The sequence below is a fragment of the Berghia stephanieae genome, chromosome 2 (assembly GCF_034508935.2).
Source record: "Berghia stephanieae isolate SIO BIC M18660-M18661 chromosome 2, UCSD_Bste_1.3, whole genome shotgun sequence".
NCBI classification, from domain to species: domain Eukaryota; kingdom Metazoa; phylum Mollusca; class Gastropoda; order Nudibranchia; family Aeolidiidae; genus Berghia; species Berghia stephanieae.
Window position 1 is genome coordinate 115332777 of NC_088361.1, and position 18786 is coordinate 115351562.

General features: G+C 36.6%; 1 protein-coding gene across 7 annotated transcripts in view; it reads left to right on the forward strand.

The window, feature by feature from the left end:
- Nucleotides 1-18786, forward strand: part of LOC144963835 (uncharacterized) — a 54734-nt gene that overhangs the window by 19526 nt on the left and 16422 nt on the right. For all 7 annotated transcript variants that reach the window (XM_078897777.1, XM_078897780.1, XM_078897775.1 and 4 more), the window contains exon 4: nt 5192-5352. In XM_078897777.1, coding sequence (XP_078753903.1) covers nt 5192-5352 — 161 coding nt within the window. The remainder of the gene's footprint in view (nt 1-5191; nt 5353-18786) is intronic.

An 18786-nucleotide genomic window follows, 5' to 3' on the forward strand; every position in this document is an offset into this window, starting at 1 on the left:
AACCCACTTATGGGCCTAGTTTAACATTGGTGTAATGGACAATATTTTGCGTCAAGTTTTGAGTTTTCCATGAGTCCAATGAGCCCGTCGGTCATGCTCATTAAATTGTTAGAATTAAAAATACATATATTGAGTAGGCATTTGATATTCATAAATTATGCTTTAATCTGAAATTAAAAAATCAGATAGGAAAGAAAAGTTTGATGTAAAACAAAAACTGGTTCTTATTTCATTGGAAGTGTAAAACCAGTCTTCCTGTGGACTGGATACACACCATGTATAATTGCTCTACTGGTTTCAGATTATTGTTGTCTTATTTCTAGTTTAAATATAATATGCTGGTCGTCAGTAAAGAGCATCTATCATTGTTCTTTTACATCCGTAATCCTAAGAATCTGCTTTTACATCTAGCAACAGATATTTACCTACCTTTTATGGTTCTCACATAGCGAGATGTCGGTCACAGATAATATATTGTCATCAACAAACTCTGCCTCCTAGCACTATATCTCTCTCTCTCTCTCTCTCCCTCTCTCTCTCTCTCTCTCTCTCTCTCTCTTTCTAGCTCTCCATCTCTCTCTCATTAATGCTTGCTCTCTCTCTTGTTCTCTCTCTGTCTCTCTCTCTCTCTCCATCTCTCTCTCTCTCTCTCATTCTTGATCTTTATGTTTATTCACCTCTTTCTCTCTGTGTGTCTTTCTCTCCTTCTTTCGCTCTCTCTCCGTTGTTCTCTCGGTGTCTCTTTCTCTCTCTCTCTCCGTGTGTGTGTGAGTTTGTGTGTGTGTGTGTGTGTGTGTGTGTGTGTGTGTGTGTGTTCAACTCTCTCGATTTCTTTAAGACTCCACTCCCTCTTTTCTCATGACTAAATGTTTTTCCTATCATAGTTTCCTTCTCTCTCCTCCTTTCTTTTTGTCTCTCTCTTACTATCCTATAAATAATTGTTTGTACTAATCTCTCTCGATTGCTTCCCTATATCTCTAAACCAATGATTACCTCTGCTCCACATCCTCTCTCTCTCTTTCTCAGTAATATTCTCTCTCTCTCTCTCTCTCTCTCTCTCTCTCTCTCTCTCTATATATATATATATATATATATATATATATATATATCCCTCACTTAACATATCGATTTATTTATCCCTTTCTCTCTCACTGTATTTGTATATATATGCTTGTGTATGGAATATATATATATATATATATATATATATATATAATATATATATGTATATGTATGTATGTATATATATATAATATATATATATATATATATATATATTTATATATTGATAGATAGATAGGCAGAGTTAATAATAATAATAATAATAATAATAATAATAATAATAATAATAATAATAATAATAATAATAATAATAATACTAATAATAATAATAACAATAATAATAATAATAATAATAATAATAATAATAATAATAATAATAATAATAATAATAATAATAATAATAATAATAATAATAATAATAATAATAATAATAATAAATTCCTGTAACACGCAATAATTTTTCTATCAAACAAGAAGTTCCTGGGTGCGAGTCAAGAGGATAAAAATGAAAATGACATTGGTTGGACGCAAAGTGTGAATATTTGCAGGTCTGATAACCGAACGCAATTATGGGGGTGATTTTAAATTGTTGTAATGAAGAATATTTAGCGTTGGTTTGAGAGTATTTCCATTGGACCAATGAGACCATAACGATTTGGGTTATCAGACCTGCAAAAGTCCACGTTTGTGGGACACAATCAAACATCATGACACATCATGACAGTCACAAAATAGAAATGTTTTAAGTTCAGCATTTTAATGGCAACATTTTCAATACGCTTCAACAGTCGTCACGTCAATTCCCTCGTAATGACGCATGGTAACTTAGTATCTGGCTCTAAACTATCGGAACAATGGCTGACGCCCTAATGAAATATTTCTCCGACGGGCATAAAAGCGTATCCAGAGGGAAAAAAACATTATATCTAAATCTGATCATGTTTTGACTTTTACACATTCTGATCACAAGACATGAAACGTTCTAGCCAGCATGAAGAATAAAAAGTACCGATTTTCTTTGTTTAGAACCACGATGGCCGCCGTTGCTGGGCGACGTGACATCAGACTAGTGAATCCAATTGGATTCAATAGTCTGATGTCACGCGCCCGGCAACGGCGGCCATCTTGGTTCTAAACAAAGAAAATCATTACTTTTATTCTTCATGCTGGCTAGAACTTTTCATTCCCTTTTCATATGCCTTGTGATCAGAATGTGTAAAAGTCAATACATGATCAAATTGATGGGGTTTTTTACCTCTGGATACGCGTTTAAGCTCGCCGGGGAAATATTTCATACGGCGTCAGCCATTGTTCCGATAGTTTAGAGCCAGTGTTACTAAGTTACCATACGTCATTAGGTGAGTAGAAAAGCGCCAGAAGACAACAGAGAATAAAAATTTTTTTCGCGGCGGTGGTGGGGTTTGAACCTGCGACCTTATTGGTACGACAACTCCGCCTGGCAGGTGAGAGCGTGGCTCTACCGTGTGAGCTATCCACGAACACAAAAATATTCGTTTCAAACCCAAAGTCATCTCTAGATCCCCCTCTCACCCACTTCTTGAGATCGCCGATTCGTTCACCACCATCGCGAAGTAATTTTGACCAGCAGTTAAGCTTAATAGCCAATATTCTCATCACAAACATATAACATAGAAACGATTGAGACATTGAGTATGCTCCGGTGTATGGGGTGAATTTTTAATTCAGAAAAGTGAGTGGAGCAGGCACTTATGTTGGTAACAACAAGATATGAAGTTAGTAGAAAAGCGCCAGAAGACAACAGAGAATAAACATTTTTTTCGCGATCTCAAGAAGTGGGTGAGAGGGGGATCTAGAGATGACTTTGGGTTTGAAACGAATATTTTTGTGTTCGTGGATAGCTCACACGGTAGAGCCACGCTCTCACCTGCCAGGCGGAGTTGTCGTACCAATAAGGTCGCAGGTTCAAACCCCACCACCGCCGCGAAAAATTTTTTTATTCTCTGTTGTCTTCTGGCGCTTTTCTACTCACTTCATATCTTGTTGTTACCAACATAAGTGCCTGCTCCACTCACTTTTCTGAATTAAAAATTCACCCCATACACCGGAGCATACTCAATGTCTCAATCGTTTCTATGTTATATGTTTGTGATGAGAATATTGGCTATTAAGCTTAACTGCTGGTCAAAATTACTTCGCGATGGTGGTGAACGAATCAGCGATCTCAAGAAGTGGGTGAGAGGGGGATCTAGAGATGACTTTGGGTTTGAAACGAATATTTTTGTGTTCGTGGATAGCTCACACGGTAGAGCCACGCTCTCACCTGCCAGGCGGAGTTGTCGTACCAATAAGGTCGCAGGTTCAAACCCCACCACCGCCGCGAAAAATTTTTTTATTCTCTGTTGTCTTCTGGCGCTTTTCTACTCACTTCATATCTTGTTGTTACCAACATAAGTGCCTGCTCCACTCACTTTTCTGAATTAAAAATTCACCCCATACACCGGAGCATACTCAATGTCTCAATCGTTTCTATGTTATATGTTTGTGATGAGAATATTGGCTATTAAGCTTAACTGCTGGTCAAAATTACTTCGCGATGGTGGTGAACGAATCGGCGATCTCAAGAAGTGGGTGAGAGGGGGATCTAGAGATGACTTTGGGTTTGAAACGAATATTTTTGTGTTCGTGGATAGCTCACACGGTAGAGCCACGCTCTCACCTGCCAGGCGGAGTTGTCGTACCAATAAGGTCGCAGGTTCAAACCCCATCACCGCCGCGAAAATTTTTTTATTCTCTGTTGTCTTCTGGCGCTTTTCTACTCACTTCATATCTTGTTGTTACCAACATAAGTGCCTGCTCCACTCACTTTTCTGAATTAAAAATTCACCCCATACGTCATTAGGAAGGAAGTGACAGTACGACTGTTGAAGACTATTCCTCCGATACAATTAACCAGTAGATTTTTTGACTAATCAAAAAATCTAATTTGTGACACACCTTCATACGTGCTCGGACAAATATAGTTGGTTGTTTATGAACAATAAAGTGAATGAATTGGACCTGTCTTTGATCGTTGTTATTGTTTTTATGTACCATCAAATGGGTGACTAGTTATCACGCGAGTTCTCAATCATATTATTATAAACGTTTAAGTTTACACATAGATTTCTGTGTTGGTTTTACTCATCAAGCGGTAGAACAGTGTATCCTTTACTTAGACACATAAAATCGATAGTAAAACCTGTGTAGTTTGCTATGTTTACCAATCACTGTCATTGTTTACATTATGACGACTGTCCGTGAGGCGTGGTTATCTAAATGTTTATACCTCGACGGGTCCTATAGATAGAACGAAGATGACGTCACTCTGGTCTTTGTTATTGTTTTTTGCCATCCGCGTTTATGAGTAATTTTTACTGAACTGTATTAACCAGATTACGGACCGTATGCGCTTGGCTAAGAAGCTCTCAACATTGCCATCCGTAAGACGCTTGGCTAAGAAGCTCTCAACATTGCCATCCGGAAGTGTAACGGACCAACACACGAAACTGTGTAGCCATGAACTTTTATAGTCTGGATAATATAGTTTAGTGAGAATTACTCAGAAACGTGGATGGAAAAAAAAAAAAACAATAACAAAGACTCGAGTGATGGCATCTTCGTTCTATCTATAAACGTTCATGGTTACACATAGTTTTGTGTGTTGGTCCGTTATACTTCCGGATATTGTGAGCTTCTTAGCCAAGCACACACTATCTACATCGTAAAACATAGCAACTCAGTAATTTGATTCAATAGTCTGATGTCACGTCGCCCAGCAACGGCGAGCAGCGTGGTTCTAGACAAAGAAAATCGGTACTTTTTATTCTTCATGCTGGCTAGAAATTTTCATATGTTTTGTGATCAGAATGTGTTAAAGTCAAAACGTGATCGGATTTATAATGTTTTTTCCCCTGGATACGATTTTATGCTCGTCAGAGAAATATTTCATAATGGCGTCCGCCATTGTTCCGATAGTTTAGAGCCAGTTACTAAGTTACCATGCGTGATTACGAGGGACGTGACGTTACGACTATTGAAGCGTATTGTTTGATCAATGCAGCTTTCTTGATTGTAGATTTCAATGGTCTTAATATCTTCACGGCCTCAGATATCGACACTATGGCTTTAACTCAACACACTGGTGGGTGGAAAAGGGATGTGGAGGTTGGTTCTGGATTACTGAGTGCAGACCGGTAGTGACGTCACGAAAGGCAGTCGGAGCCCGTGAGTCTTATGGAGGGTTTGCCATGGATCAAAGGAGCGACGAAGGTGAGTCCATGTTCATACTTTGGATGTGAACTGAGTGCATTTATATTCCTCTCCGGTACGTCTTGCCTTGCATTTGACCTTTCTTACCAGTCGGTCTCTTTTTTATCATAATAGAGTGAATGGAACCCATTCGTGTTAGTTGCCGAAACGTGCAGGAATCGAACGCGACCGTTTTATCTCGGAATCAAACTTTCTTCAGTTTCCAACCAACAAAATGAAACAACACACGAAGTCGTTTTGTTGTTGTTTTCAGATCACGTTGAATGGTTACTTCTCACTAAATAAATGTTTGAATAGTAATAAAAACTTTTTGCTGGTATGTTTCATGTCTGTGCTGTGAGTAAATTACAATCTATGATACACTAATTATTCACGAACAGGATAGGAAAATGAATGGACTAAGTTTACAGCCTAACTTACTAATTGTATACAGTATTTAACTTGTTTCTAAAAATAGATCCTTTTTTCACCAAGTAATTCATTAGTTTCACAAGAAATATCTGTCCCCAGAGCTCTTTGAGAAGGATTAGAGGTATTACTTATGTAATAAGAATATATATACATGTTTATGAGTGTAGGTGGTACGAGAGTGATCGATAATGTTCGTTAGAGCATATAAAAATAAATAAATTCACTCACATATTTTTTTGCCGAAACAATCGTTTCCATGTCCTCCATTTCAACAGTCGGCATTTATCCGAGTGTTTCGTCAAAAAATATGTGAGTATATAATATGCTGTAACCAACAATTAAAAGAGTCAAACATGTTTACATGTAATCAATCTTTTGTGTATTTTATTTAGTAAATTTGGTATAAGAATTGGTAGTGTGTGGATAACTTTGCTTTTGGAAGTATTTACCAATGTGCTCAAATAATTGGATTATTTTTATAATCAACTCCTGAATAACATGAATATAAATACAATCTATGATACAGAATTTCTAAGGTCTACTCGATATATTGCAGTTTATAAACATATAATTTTCATGTGGCACAGATTTTACAGAAAGCTACCAATATATATATATATGACAGATGCTTGCCAAATCAATTAGATTTTATAATTGATTTTTTAAATTTTAAATCCTTTTCATAAGCAAAATGCTTTTGTCAAATTTTATAATCAAACATTACAAAATAACAACATTAACAATATTAACATATGTCCTATAGATAGTATGCGCTTGGCAGAGAAGTTCATAACATTGCCATTGGGAAGTATAAAGGACCAACACACAAAACTCTTTGTAACCATGTACGTTTAAAGTCTGGATAATCCAGTTAAGTAAGAGTTACTCATAAACGTGGATGAAAAAGATAATAACAAAAACCCGAGTTACAATATTGTTACTGTTGACATTGCTTATGTGAACAAGCAGCTGGCTACGAGACTCAAAGGTTGCGAGACAAGGAAGAATGAATTTTCCATAGTGATGGAAAACTACCGCTGACAGAATTAATTCATTACTCCATCTAATCTGGTCCATCATGAAGATTAAAAAGAATATTTGTGATTTAAGCATATTTCAATAATCTTGTTTTCAATCAAATATATCCAATTTTCCAAAATATAACTCACATTAAGTTGAATAAATATTCTTAACTGGAAAACATTACTCAACGACCCTTATTCTGTATTGTATCTGCTATTTATGCAAGAGTAAATCACTTTCCAATTCTCTTCAACTTACTCCCCTAATTTACTGTTTATATCGTAATGTAAATGTTGTTGCTCGAAGCTTGAAGAAAAAAAAAATAACCATGTAAAATTGAATGTCAGATTTAGTTTAATATACGAATCAGATAAATAATAAATAAAAATAAAATTCCCTTTATTCAACCAAGGGGAAATTTGTCTTTAGGGTCTATTCCAAGGGAAGACTGGAATAACCCAGGCGTCAGTCGCAGAGCAGCGCCGCAAAGTGAGCTAGGGCGATGTGACTTGCTCAAGGCCACACAAAGCAGCGGCGGGTGATTGAACTCGGTACCTTTCGGGTAAGAAGCAAAGACCGTACCACTGAGCCACGCTGCCCCTATTAATAAGATAATATGCCATTTCTCCTTTATCACCAAAACAGGATGAATTAAACACTACAGACGAATGAGATAATGTGGTCGTGGCGTTGTTAAGGTGAATAAACAAAAACATTGATGGGACAGGAAATGGTATGCCACTATGTAAGGAAGCACGAATTAAAATGGAACAATAGATATTTATAAAAGGTGCGCAAACAATTAAATAAAAAATATAAGGGATGTAGAAATACCTAGACCATCTAGATAGTCAGATTTTCTATTAATGGGGAGTGTTTTTCTGATTTTTCTCAGCTGACCCTCTATCAAAAGTTGTAAAATTTGTGTCAACCTCTAAATCAATTTGTCTTAACTGAATATATCTAGATTTTGGATTGTATTGATGCCATATCAAAAAAAAAATCTTCTTTAAGACCTATAAAAACTTGCTCTAAAACCGTTGTCATAAAAATAGAGATTTTACACTAATAAATATGTAAACATGTTAGGCACCACAAATTATGAGATGAATTCATCATATTTCCAAAAAAATCTCGTATTGACACGGTAGTTCCGGCTAGTGATTGAGTTCACGTCATACTTGTTTCCGAATAAAAACAATTCGCTTTAACTGTTATAAATTGGATTCAATAGTCTGATGTCACGCGCCCGGCAACGGCGGCCATCTTGGTTCTAAACAAAGAAAATCTTTACTTTTTATTCTTCATGCTGGCGAGAACTTTTCATTCCCTTTTCATATGCCTTGTGATCAGAATGTGTAAAAGTCAAAACATGATCAAATTGATGGGTTTTTTTCCTCTGGATACGCTTTTAAGCTCGCCGGAGAAATATTTCATACGGCGTCCGCCATTGTTCCGATAGTTTAGAGCCAGTGTTACTAAGTTATCATTAGGAAGGAAGTGACGGTACGACTATTGAATCCTATTGGATTCAATAGTCTGATATCATGTCGCCTAGCAACGGCGAGCAGCGTGGTTCTATGCAAAATAAATTGGTACCTTTTATTCTTCATGCTGGCTAGAACTTTTCATATATCATGTGATCAGAATGTATAAAAGTCAAAACATGATCATATTTTAAATGTTTTTCTCCTCTGGATGCACTTTTATGCTCCTCGAGAAATATTTCATAAGGGCGTCCGCCATTGTTCCGATAGTTTAGAGCCAGTTACTAAGTTACTATGCGTCATGACTGTTGAAGCGTATTACCACTTATGTAGTTTTAATTGAACTTATTTGTTATTAGAAACTTTTTGAAGTAATTTTCATAGTATCCATATGAATCCATCTAGTTCTTTCAATAAAACTTAGTGAATTTGCTTGATATAATTATTTTCTCAGAATTCAAAACTAATCCATGGCTATTTCAATAAATCACAAAATCGACCCATAACTTGATATCAATTTAAATACTGGAATTACGCAATAGTAACTGAAAATGTGACATTGCCATGCCATGCGTTTTACACAACAGCTTCCAAAGTTTTCACGTAAATATTTTCTTCAAGTTTCATACCAGAAATTTCATGTCAACTTTTTATATAAACAATTCTGGCTTTAATTTAATGCAAAACTTGCCTCGCCTCAACTTGGGCATCACGATTTCTCTCTTATATTTTTGCAGTTTCATTTCTATCCGAGTCTTTCCGCATCAACTTTGCACCACAGTTTCACTCTGCAGTTTTAACCTCACAATTTTGGACTAAAATTTTACACCACAACTTTCAGTTTTATATATGAACCGCCGTATCAAACTTTGTAATATCATAGGAGCAGATCATAATGTCCAATCCTAAGAAGTGTTTCACATACTGCCATTGGTAGACGGAGATTTTATATAAATGCATTCGATTTTACACGAATGTAGTCATAATATGACATATTATAAGTCATAAATGAAAATGGAATCATCTTGGCTGACACTGATCCTCAAGTAAATGTACCAGACAAAGTGTGTTTCTGAAATCCGGATACGGGAAATGCGATCTTTGATCCAAAAGTCTGATCAATTATGGCTGATAAAAGTCTCTGATGAACACGATTGAAGAGCTGAATTGATTGAGGGGAGCATCGCTTTACTCGGGTGACTTTTGAGCAGAAGAATTCAGAAAAAGTTTTATTTAGCCTGTAAACAATAAATTGAAACTTGCGTAGCTGCGAATAATACCTTTAGTTTGGTTATAGTCATTTATATCATATAGAGGTAAGAGAAGCGATGGAACGATCAATACTAAAGCCCTCCCACCCCCCTTCAGAGTCTTAACTATTTGAGGAAACTGTATATAGACACAGTTTTGAAAGATCCAGTGCGTGCATCCAGTTAAAAAGTAAATCAAATCATCTTAACATTTAAGATTTCGTAACTCATAACTCATAACTATACACTCTATTTTTTTTTCCAAACAGCTGTGTTCTTATTTTGATGCGACAACTAAAAAAACCTATAATGTCTAATCCATGACATTTGAAGAGAAAAACAAACATGGCATAATTATATTTTTGGTCATTTGTTAGAGTACATTCATCACTCATCTTAGTCAAGTGAAAACGAAAATACTAGATATTGCTTAATGCTGATGGATGAGAACGAAAAATTATGAATGTTTTCAGCTCAGATCTTCTTCTGTCGTTTTTAGCACGACGTTTATTGATTGGGCTTCCGTCTTTAAACGAGGAACCCGACAATCTATCAAGATCTATTGTAAAGAACGCGGACATTTTCCATAACGATGTATGGTCAGTCATAAATAAGAGGTAAGAAATACAAGTACGTCTGTTCGAAGAATGATTTTTTTTCAGCTATATAGTTATGTTTTAAAGAAAAGTCAGCAACACTTAAAGAAGTTTATATTGGATGTTATCATACATCATGTTAAAGTATGTATAATCAGTGATTTCAATTTTCAATTACCCGACTTTCACTTTCACTTTCGATTGAGCTGATGATATCCCACGGCTACTTTCACCGATTTTGTTGTGAAGATTTTCTTGTGTTAGAATTGTTAAGTCCGGGACTATTTCCAGTTCATGTCGCTGTTCTCCCAAGTTGCCACAGATCATTGTAGCCAGTAGTGTAAGTTATTCCAAGCATCCACCCCTTCCAAAACAAGACCCCCACCTCTACCCCCCCCCCCCCCCCCCCCCCCAAAAAAAAAAAACAACAACAACAACAAACAAAACAAAACAAAACAAAGCAAAAAAATAGCAAAACGATACAGAACAAAACAATCCAACAGAATAACAAAACAAAAACAAAATAAATCAAAACAACCCCCAAACAAACAAACAAACAAACAAACTAAAAGAAAAGAAATCACAAACAAATACAAATACAAAAACAAAACAAAAAACCAAGCCTCAAATATTTTAATCAAGCTAAGGTATATTATCAGAATGCAGTGTAATATGACCAAGAAACTCAGATTTCTAATCTCACGTCTGATTGGGTTGAAGTACAAAACAACAACAATGAAGAAGTCTATATCAACATGTGAGTTCCAAATACTATTCGAAGTCAGTTTGCATTTTCAAATGATATTTTTTTTACAAGTAAAGTAATGTGTCCCTTTGGAATTTTGAGGCAACTGAACTCTATCATTGCCGTACTCTGAAAAAAATTGTTTCTAACTCGTCTCCATTAAATTGACCCTCGCCTTGACTAAAACTCTCAAATCTGGGACTTTAACCCTCTCCTTACGACCTATTGGAAAATCGTCACATTTGTTACGATGCAACTTACCTGTTAGCCGCATTTTTAGTACCCTTACAGAATCCCTCACTATATACTGCCAAATTTCCCCAAAGATTTAGTTGGATTATAGGTTTGAAGTCCCTTACCAAAGCACAAAACTAATGCCATCTATGCACATCGATTAATGAAATCAAAATTGGGTGGTTATTTATTCACAACTAACCGTCTCTAGTATCAAAAGGCTCGTGTCTGGGACACGGTATTTATATAAATATAATGAAGATTGAATTTCATACACAAACACACACAAACAACTACATGCACACACATACACACATATACACAAAAAAAAAAAAATAGACACAGACAAACAAAAGCAGATAAGGAAATCACACTTATTTATAACTCACCTTCTCTTCAGGTCTGTGTTAGAAACGAATTATCAAAAGATAATAACGATAAATGGAGTTTTGAAAGATGTTTTTATTCGGCCAAGAATTATACCAGTACACATGGGACTTTTTTGTAAACCCTCAAAGACAATATCTTTTATTTCAGACATTATGATGATAATATGGTTGGGGACCGGGACGAGGGAATGGCGTAGTATAAGGTTTCCCGCGAGAAAGAATGATAATTAAGATATAATATCGTTGTTAACAATTTATGATATTTTTGCCATCCAAGACGCTGTATTTAAGGAAGATATCAGATGGTAAATTTGGTCCCTTGCGGACAACCCCAATGTTTTGGCTTAGGAAAAGACGACTTAAATCTATAATACTATAACTGAGTATCTTGCAAATGATAATTCTTCAACTAGTATTATATAAAAGTTTATATCTAGTTGTAAGATATCAAGTCACTCTCCAAAAGACTCAACGCTATAGCAAAGGGACAGCATTTTTTATTATCAAAAGTTTATGTCTAGTTGTAAGATCTCAAGTCACTCTCCAAAAGACTCAACGCTATAGCAAAGGGACAGCATTTTTTTATAATCAGAATATAAAGCCAGGAGTTAATAGCCTTGTTTTAGAGATATTTGCATATTTATTTTCTTTCTTTATAAAAAAGCACAATGGATAATGCATCCTGAGTCTATCCTATTTGTTGTAGCGTAGAACTGACAATAAAATTGAAGATTATCTTTTGAAACGGACAGTTGACGATTGCTTTGTTATTTGTCAGAAACACTTTAGATCCAATATTGATTTTCAGTTTCAAATTGGATTTAACCTTGGCATGGCTGGGAATAGGAGGGTGTAAATATGAGCCAAACAATGTCAAAGTAATGTTGGGAACGAATTTCAATATGAAATGGCCTGAAGACAATCAGTAGAGACACAAACTAGGAAATGAGGAATTTGAAACCGAAGTTAATCTCTATGCTCTATTAACGGATGGCTCAAATGTCTATGTTACGTTTTCTTTTCTTGACCAGTCGATGGGATCGTTACGTCATACTTTGGCTCTAATAGTCTCTGACAATTTTTTTCATCTCCTTTATTACTCGTATTTAGAACACGTTTGGTTTTGCGTTACGACGCTCGGTCTGTTATCTATAGATTACCAGTTCGAGTCCCTCTGTGACCGTTGTAAAATGCTCTTAACCAACATTGTATCACATTGATTAGGGCCGATTTAGCTAGAGAAGGGGAGCGCTCGGATAAACATGAATAAAATGATCCTCCCTAGAATATTAATGAGCCATTCGTCATTCCAATCCACATGCGATAAAACTATGATGTCTACAATGAGCAATATTTATTCAGGAGGCGCAATCTTCTTGAATTCAAATCCTAGGCTCTTTCGAGAGGAGAACTCTAGGCTTGCCGGTGGTGTACTCGCTTACATTAAGGATCCTACGAGTATATGGGTGATAGAGATTGGAAAATATAGCAAAGGAGTTCAAACAATTTCCATGGAGACGAACTAGCTGTATTGCTAGCTCAACGTTTAAAGCCACCAAGAGCAAAATAGACTTCACAATTACTTCAATAATGTGGTTAGCCATCCTACCATCTACCCGAGAGATATTTATAGCCACCACCACTACTGGGACAGCAACTCCACCTTTCCTCGGATAGCAACAATCTTCTCCTCGGGTCTTACAGCAAAGAAAAGGGTCCTCTCGCTAAAATTGATACAACCCCTCTCAAAAGCGTTTTAGACGTAACCCTAAGAACAAGCACTATGAAATCATTGCGACACTTGCATCTAGCTTTCCTTACATCGGAAGAGAAACCAATTACGAAATTGAAGTCGACTTGGAAGAACATGGTTCTTCCGGGTGGGGACATGGTCACATTTGAACTGAGAGAGAAGCTACCCTGATTCTGTATCATGCTTGATGCATCAGCAGCTAGTGTAAATGCTCGTTGTCAGGGACGCCAGTTAACTAGGACTCCGCGCTAGAAAGAAAATCGCAGTTGTTATCGCTCATCAAATCCCGGATAAGAGCCGCATTGGTCACGACCGACTTTGCGTTCAAAAAGTTTAGATAGGAGGATGTATTGTATTGTTTGATTTCGATTGACCTGGAATGTCGTCTCCGTCGTTTTTGTTGTATTGGCTGTCCTGTCTGTTCCAGTGGTTGTTGTTGTTTTTGTTGTTGTTGTTGTTGTTGTTGTTGTTGTTGCTGCTGCTGTTGTTTTCGGTAATGTCGTTGTTGTTGTCGCTGACTTCGCTGTTGCGAATATGGTGCCAATGGTCGTGGTATAGATGATGGTGATGATGGTCGCTGTAATGGTGATGATGTTGGTGGTTTGTATAGTAAAAATGGTGGCGGCGGTCGCTGTAGTGGTCGCTGTGATGATAGTGTTGGTGGTTGTGATGGTGAAGATGATGTTGGTGATCGCTGTGGTGATGACGATGTCGGAGGTCGCTGTGGTGATGGTGGTGTCGGTGTTCGCTGTGGTGATGATGGTGTTGAAGGTCACTGTATTGTTGATGGCGACGGCGGTCGCTTTAGTAGTGATATTATATCAACACACTGATTATTTTTTGTTACTTGTTATGTTCTTCATCTGTTGTGGTAATTTATTTTAGTATCTTTTGCTGTGTTTATGTGCAATAGGGTTTGGTTGGGGCGAGGTGAACAGTGTTGATGGGGTAGACGATGGCCAAGTTGAACTCCAACATTCTTTTGTTTTCTTTGTCCTCCTCTAATGCCTCCCTTTTTGTTTTTGTTGTTGTTGTTAGTTATAATAATGGTGGTGATGTAGGGAAAGCACAGTGGCTAAATCACACTAAAAACTAGTGGTTGACTGGATTGCTGCCATTATCGGCCCCCATTCTCTATGTGTTGTTACCAGCGTTCCCAACACTATATTCATGGCCTTACGAAGTTTTTCAACTACCTTCTCAACGTTCTTGCTTCTACCCAACACTGGAGCGCGATACTCCGAGGTGGAATAACATAGTCCCATGACAGACGTCCTCAGAAGCGCTTGGTTGGAACCCCAAGTTGAACCAGCCAGATTTCTCAGAAGACTGTTGCGTTCCTCTATCATCCGGACAACTCCTACGAGATGCACCCGATAGGTAAGACTGCGGTCCAGCTTAACCCCCAGGTACTTCGGATTCGGCTTGTATGGGAAAAGCTGGTCCCCATTTCGTTTACGGGTATGCCAACCACTGCATAAGTAAAATAGGCCGCGGTTTTGGAAGTGTTCATCTTCAGGTGCCACTTGTCCAAGTAGGATTTGAATCTCGTGACGTCCTCACTGAGACCGGTCTACATTTTACTTTGAGTAACGAGCGCCCAGTCGTTCGCGTATCCCGGTATCAGGGAAGTGTTCGACATGTCGCTAATGTAGACATTAAACAACATTGGTGCCAGAACAGATCCCCGAGGGACCCCAATCCTCAGTTTCCTGACTTTGCTCGTGGTGTCTCTACAAACAGTAGAACACAATAACAATACATTCATGAATACAAAATAATTCTCTGGCATCCAATAAGAACGCATTACCAATTCACCAAGGCATTATTAATCACCGGACGTTATTAATGCACATAACATCATTTCAACCGATCGTTATGCAAATTTTCCAGGGTCTCAAGACACGGAAACTCAGAAACGATGACCTTCGAAGACCAATTTACGTCCTCCTCTGTAGCTAATAATGATTATGATTAGAATGTGAATCAGTGACAGGGGATCATCAATTATTAATGTTATTATTGTAGTGTTGGTGTTAACTGCCGCACTCTGAAAAATTACGTTTTAAAAATTTTGAATTTGGATTAAAATTACCTTCATTTTGTCCAAAACTATGCAAACCTGGGACTTCCGCAGATAATATGTCGTTAATATATTTCATCCATTGTAACATTTACTTTAACTTGCGTACATGCTAGTGTATTATGCAAGAGAGAAAATCTCAGAGCCATTTTATTTCAAAATGAACGTGTCATAAGCAAGTATCGAGGCAATAACTGGAAATTTCAAAGCGGGTGCAAAATTGTGAAAAAACTGGGCAAATAAAAAACATGAAAATAATGCTAAAAATGTGTTAACTTTACCAATAAAGATTTGGATGCTACTAGATCTACATGTTAATATCGAGGAATTTGATAAGACACTTTAAAAGGAGATCTGTGAAGAGGTCATATACCTCCTTACTATCTTCTGCCCCAACATTTTTGATGTCTGTTTTAATGTCTTGAATTAATCATATCAAATACAATTCAACAGTAATTCGCGTTACGTGATCTGGTCGTTACCTTTGAAATAAAAACATGGCAAATAAAAAATTAAAATGGAATAGAACAAAACAGAAGAAAATCATAATTAAAAAAATAAAATAAAAAGGGAGTAACAAAGCCCGCAAAGAAACAAAATCTAGAAGTGCCTAACAAACAAAAGCTTTCAAAATAAGAATAATGAAACAAAGAAATGTTATTTATATGTAATCCATCTAGTCAATTTTGTATTATAAGAGAATGAAACAGATGAGGAAATTTTGTTTGTGGTAACAAGAAGACCAGAATAAAGAATTAACGATTTTTTTAAGATTAGGAAACATATCGGACTCCTCTTATTGAAGAAATTCATTTTTTATCCAACATAATAATTTATGTTTAAATTACAACTAAAAGCATCAGGTTCATCCATACCATTCTGGGTTGATTGGAAACATTTTTGTTGCACGAGTATAGAGGGTTAGTAGAACATTTCAGGGCAGTAGCATTTTAAAGAACTTTTTATAAAATAATAATATAGTAACATTGACGATAAGTGCGCTTACATTATCTGTCATAAAACTTTGGCTCCGTTCGTTTGTCCGAGTGTTGTATGGCCATCTTTATGCATGAAGACATGAGAACCGGTAATTATAGGCCATCGAGGGTGAATATGTATCTTTAGATACCAGTTGGTTATAGATTTTCCTCCAACATCTATCGATCATTGCTGTTTTTACTTGTTTGATATTTCCCGCTATGTGGTTTTATGGCATATATGGCACTAGCCTTCATATTGTGACTTTGTTCGAGTCACGCGGAGGCACACAGTTGAATCCTTTGAAAAGGCTCTTTATTTACATTCTCTCTTCGTACTTAGGTGTAAAATGAGTACCTGGACGATCACGTTGTTGTCTCTAAAGAAAAAAAAAATGAAATAACGCCCTACAGGCTTTATGTCTCGTCCTACATGTTTGTCTTGCTGTCGGCTTGGGAACCCATGTAAAACGCTTTGAGCATATTTAGTTGATAATACCCTATACAAAAACAAACGTTCTTTTAAGGTCGAGCTCAGTAAAGTTGCTCAATCTGCATTTACTGACACAATGCGTGTTCCTTAAAAAAGATATTCACCTTTCTGGTTAAAATATTTTTAAAAAAGAAAAGATAAACAAACTTTTCGTATTGTACAATTACAATATGAGATTCTTACACTTTTTCCTTTTTCGAATTCCGGACGTGTTTCCAACCGCTGCACGAGAAAAGTTCGAATTCCAAAATGCTAGAGTGGCAGAAATCCTTTATTCTAACCCTGAGTCGATTCTGATTTCGTTATCTCTGAATAAAAGACATTTTCAAAACATTCTTAATTTATACTTGTTATTGAAATAATCTGACGTCCTAAGTTATCATTGAAAACTTGATATCTTTAAGCATCGCTGTTTATGAGGAGGGGTAGAGTAATAGAGCTTTCTTTTGATGTCTCACTCATTCATTTAGAATCAAATTCTATTAATGCTATGCGTTTGGTTAAGATACTCACAATTAACACCAGCCAGATTTAATGAACCAACACACAAAACGTGTAATTTAGTGAGAAATAATAACCAAAATGGCTGTCTAATAACAATAACAAAGAGCTGAGGGACGTCAATTTTGTTCCATCTATAAGTCAAGCATAACATGTAAATTTTAGTATCAGGCATAAAACCGTTTTGTGACTATTGGTTACATATTATCCCAAATGACTTGATCTAACAGACCCGGGTACCAAATCACTGTTTGTTAGACAGAGGGATTAAAAGTAGCACCTATTGAACACAGGGACAAGACCCATTTACCTTTGAGTCAAGTGCTATACCAACTGACATATCAAAACACCCTTTCTTACTTGAAACTGATTACTCTGAACCCCCCCCCCCCCCCCCCCCCAAAAAAAAAATACAACAGAAAAAAAAACAACAACAAAAAAAAAAAAAAACAAAACAAAACCAAAAACAAAACCAAAAAAAAAAACAACAGATTTTTACAAATTTGGCAAATAACCCCCAAAGTCGTCTTTCAAATATCGATCGATTTAAATGACCTTCAATTTGTCAAAAAACTCTCAAACCATTTCTATTGATTGATATTTGAAAGACGAACTTTATGGCCAAAATTGTGAAAATGTGTTTTGTTCAAAGTATGCAGTAAAGAAGAGCAAATCTAATTTCCATGATGTTATGACCGTCCTCCATTCTGAACTCAACAGTGTCAAACCAATTTACTTGTTTTGTCTCATGAGGGAGAAGAAACCTAAAATAATAATCATCGCATGGAGGTTTTTATGTCCCCTTAAGACAAGGCTTCAAGCCTTCCATAATGGGATCTAAGGGCTCATGTAACAGCACACAATTTAAAGAAAACATAATTTACGAAGTTTCACTTTTCTTAGTGTCCACAAATTACTACGTTTGTTTCTATAGATAGTTCGAAGATGACGTCACTCCTGTCTTTGTTATTGCTTTTTGCCATCCGCGTTTATGGGTACTTCTCACTAAACCATATTAACCAGACTATAAACCTTCAATGTTACACACAGTTTTGTGTGTTGGTCCTTTTTACTTCAGGATGGCAATGTTATGAGCTTCTTAGCCAAACGCATACTATCTATAGATAGAATGCGCTTGGCCAAGGAGTTCACAACATTGCCATCCGAAAGTATAACGGACCAACACACAAACTCTGTGTAACTATGAACTTTGATAGTCTGGTTAATACAGTTTAGTGAGAACAACTCACAAACGCGGATGGCAAAAACAATAACAAAGACCTGAGTGACGTCATCTTCGAACTATCAATACTTCATTGATGAGTTATATTCACGAATTGTATGTGAATGTGTGTGGTTGTGTGTGTATGCGTGTATATGTAGCCAACGTGAGGGTGGGGTGTGTATCGGCCACTGTCAATGCATGTTATATATAGTTCGAAGATGACGTCACTCAGGCATTTGTTATTGTTTTTGCCATCCGCGTTTGTGA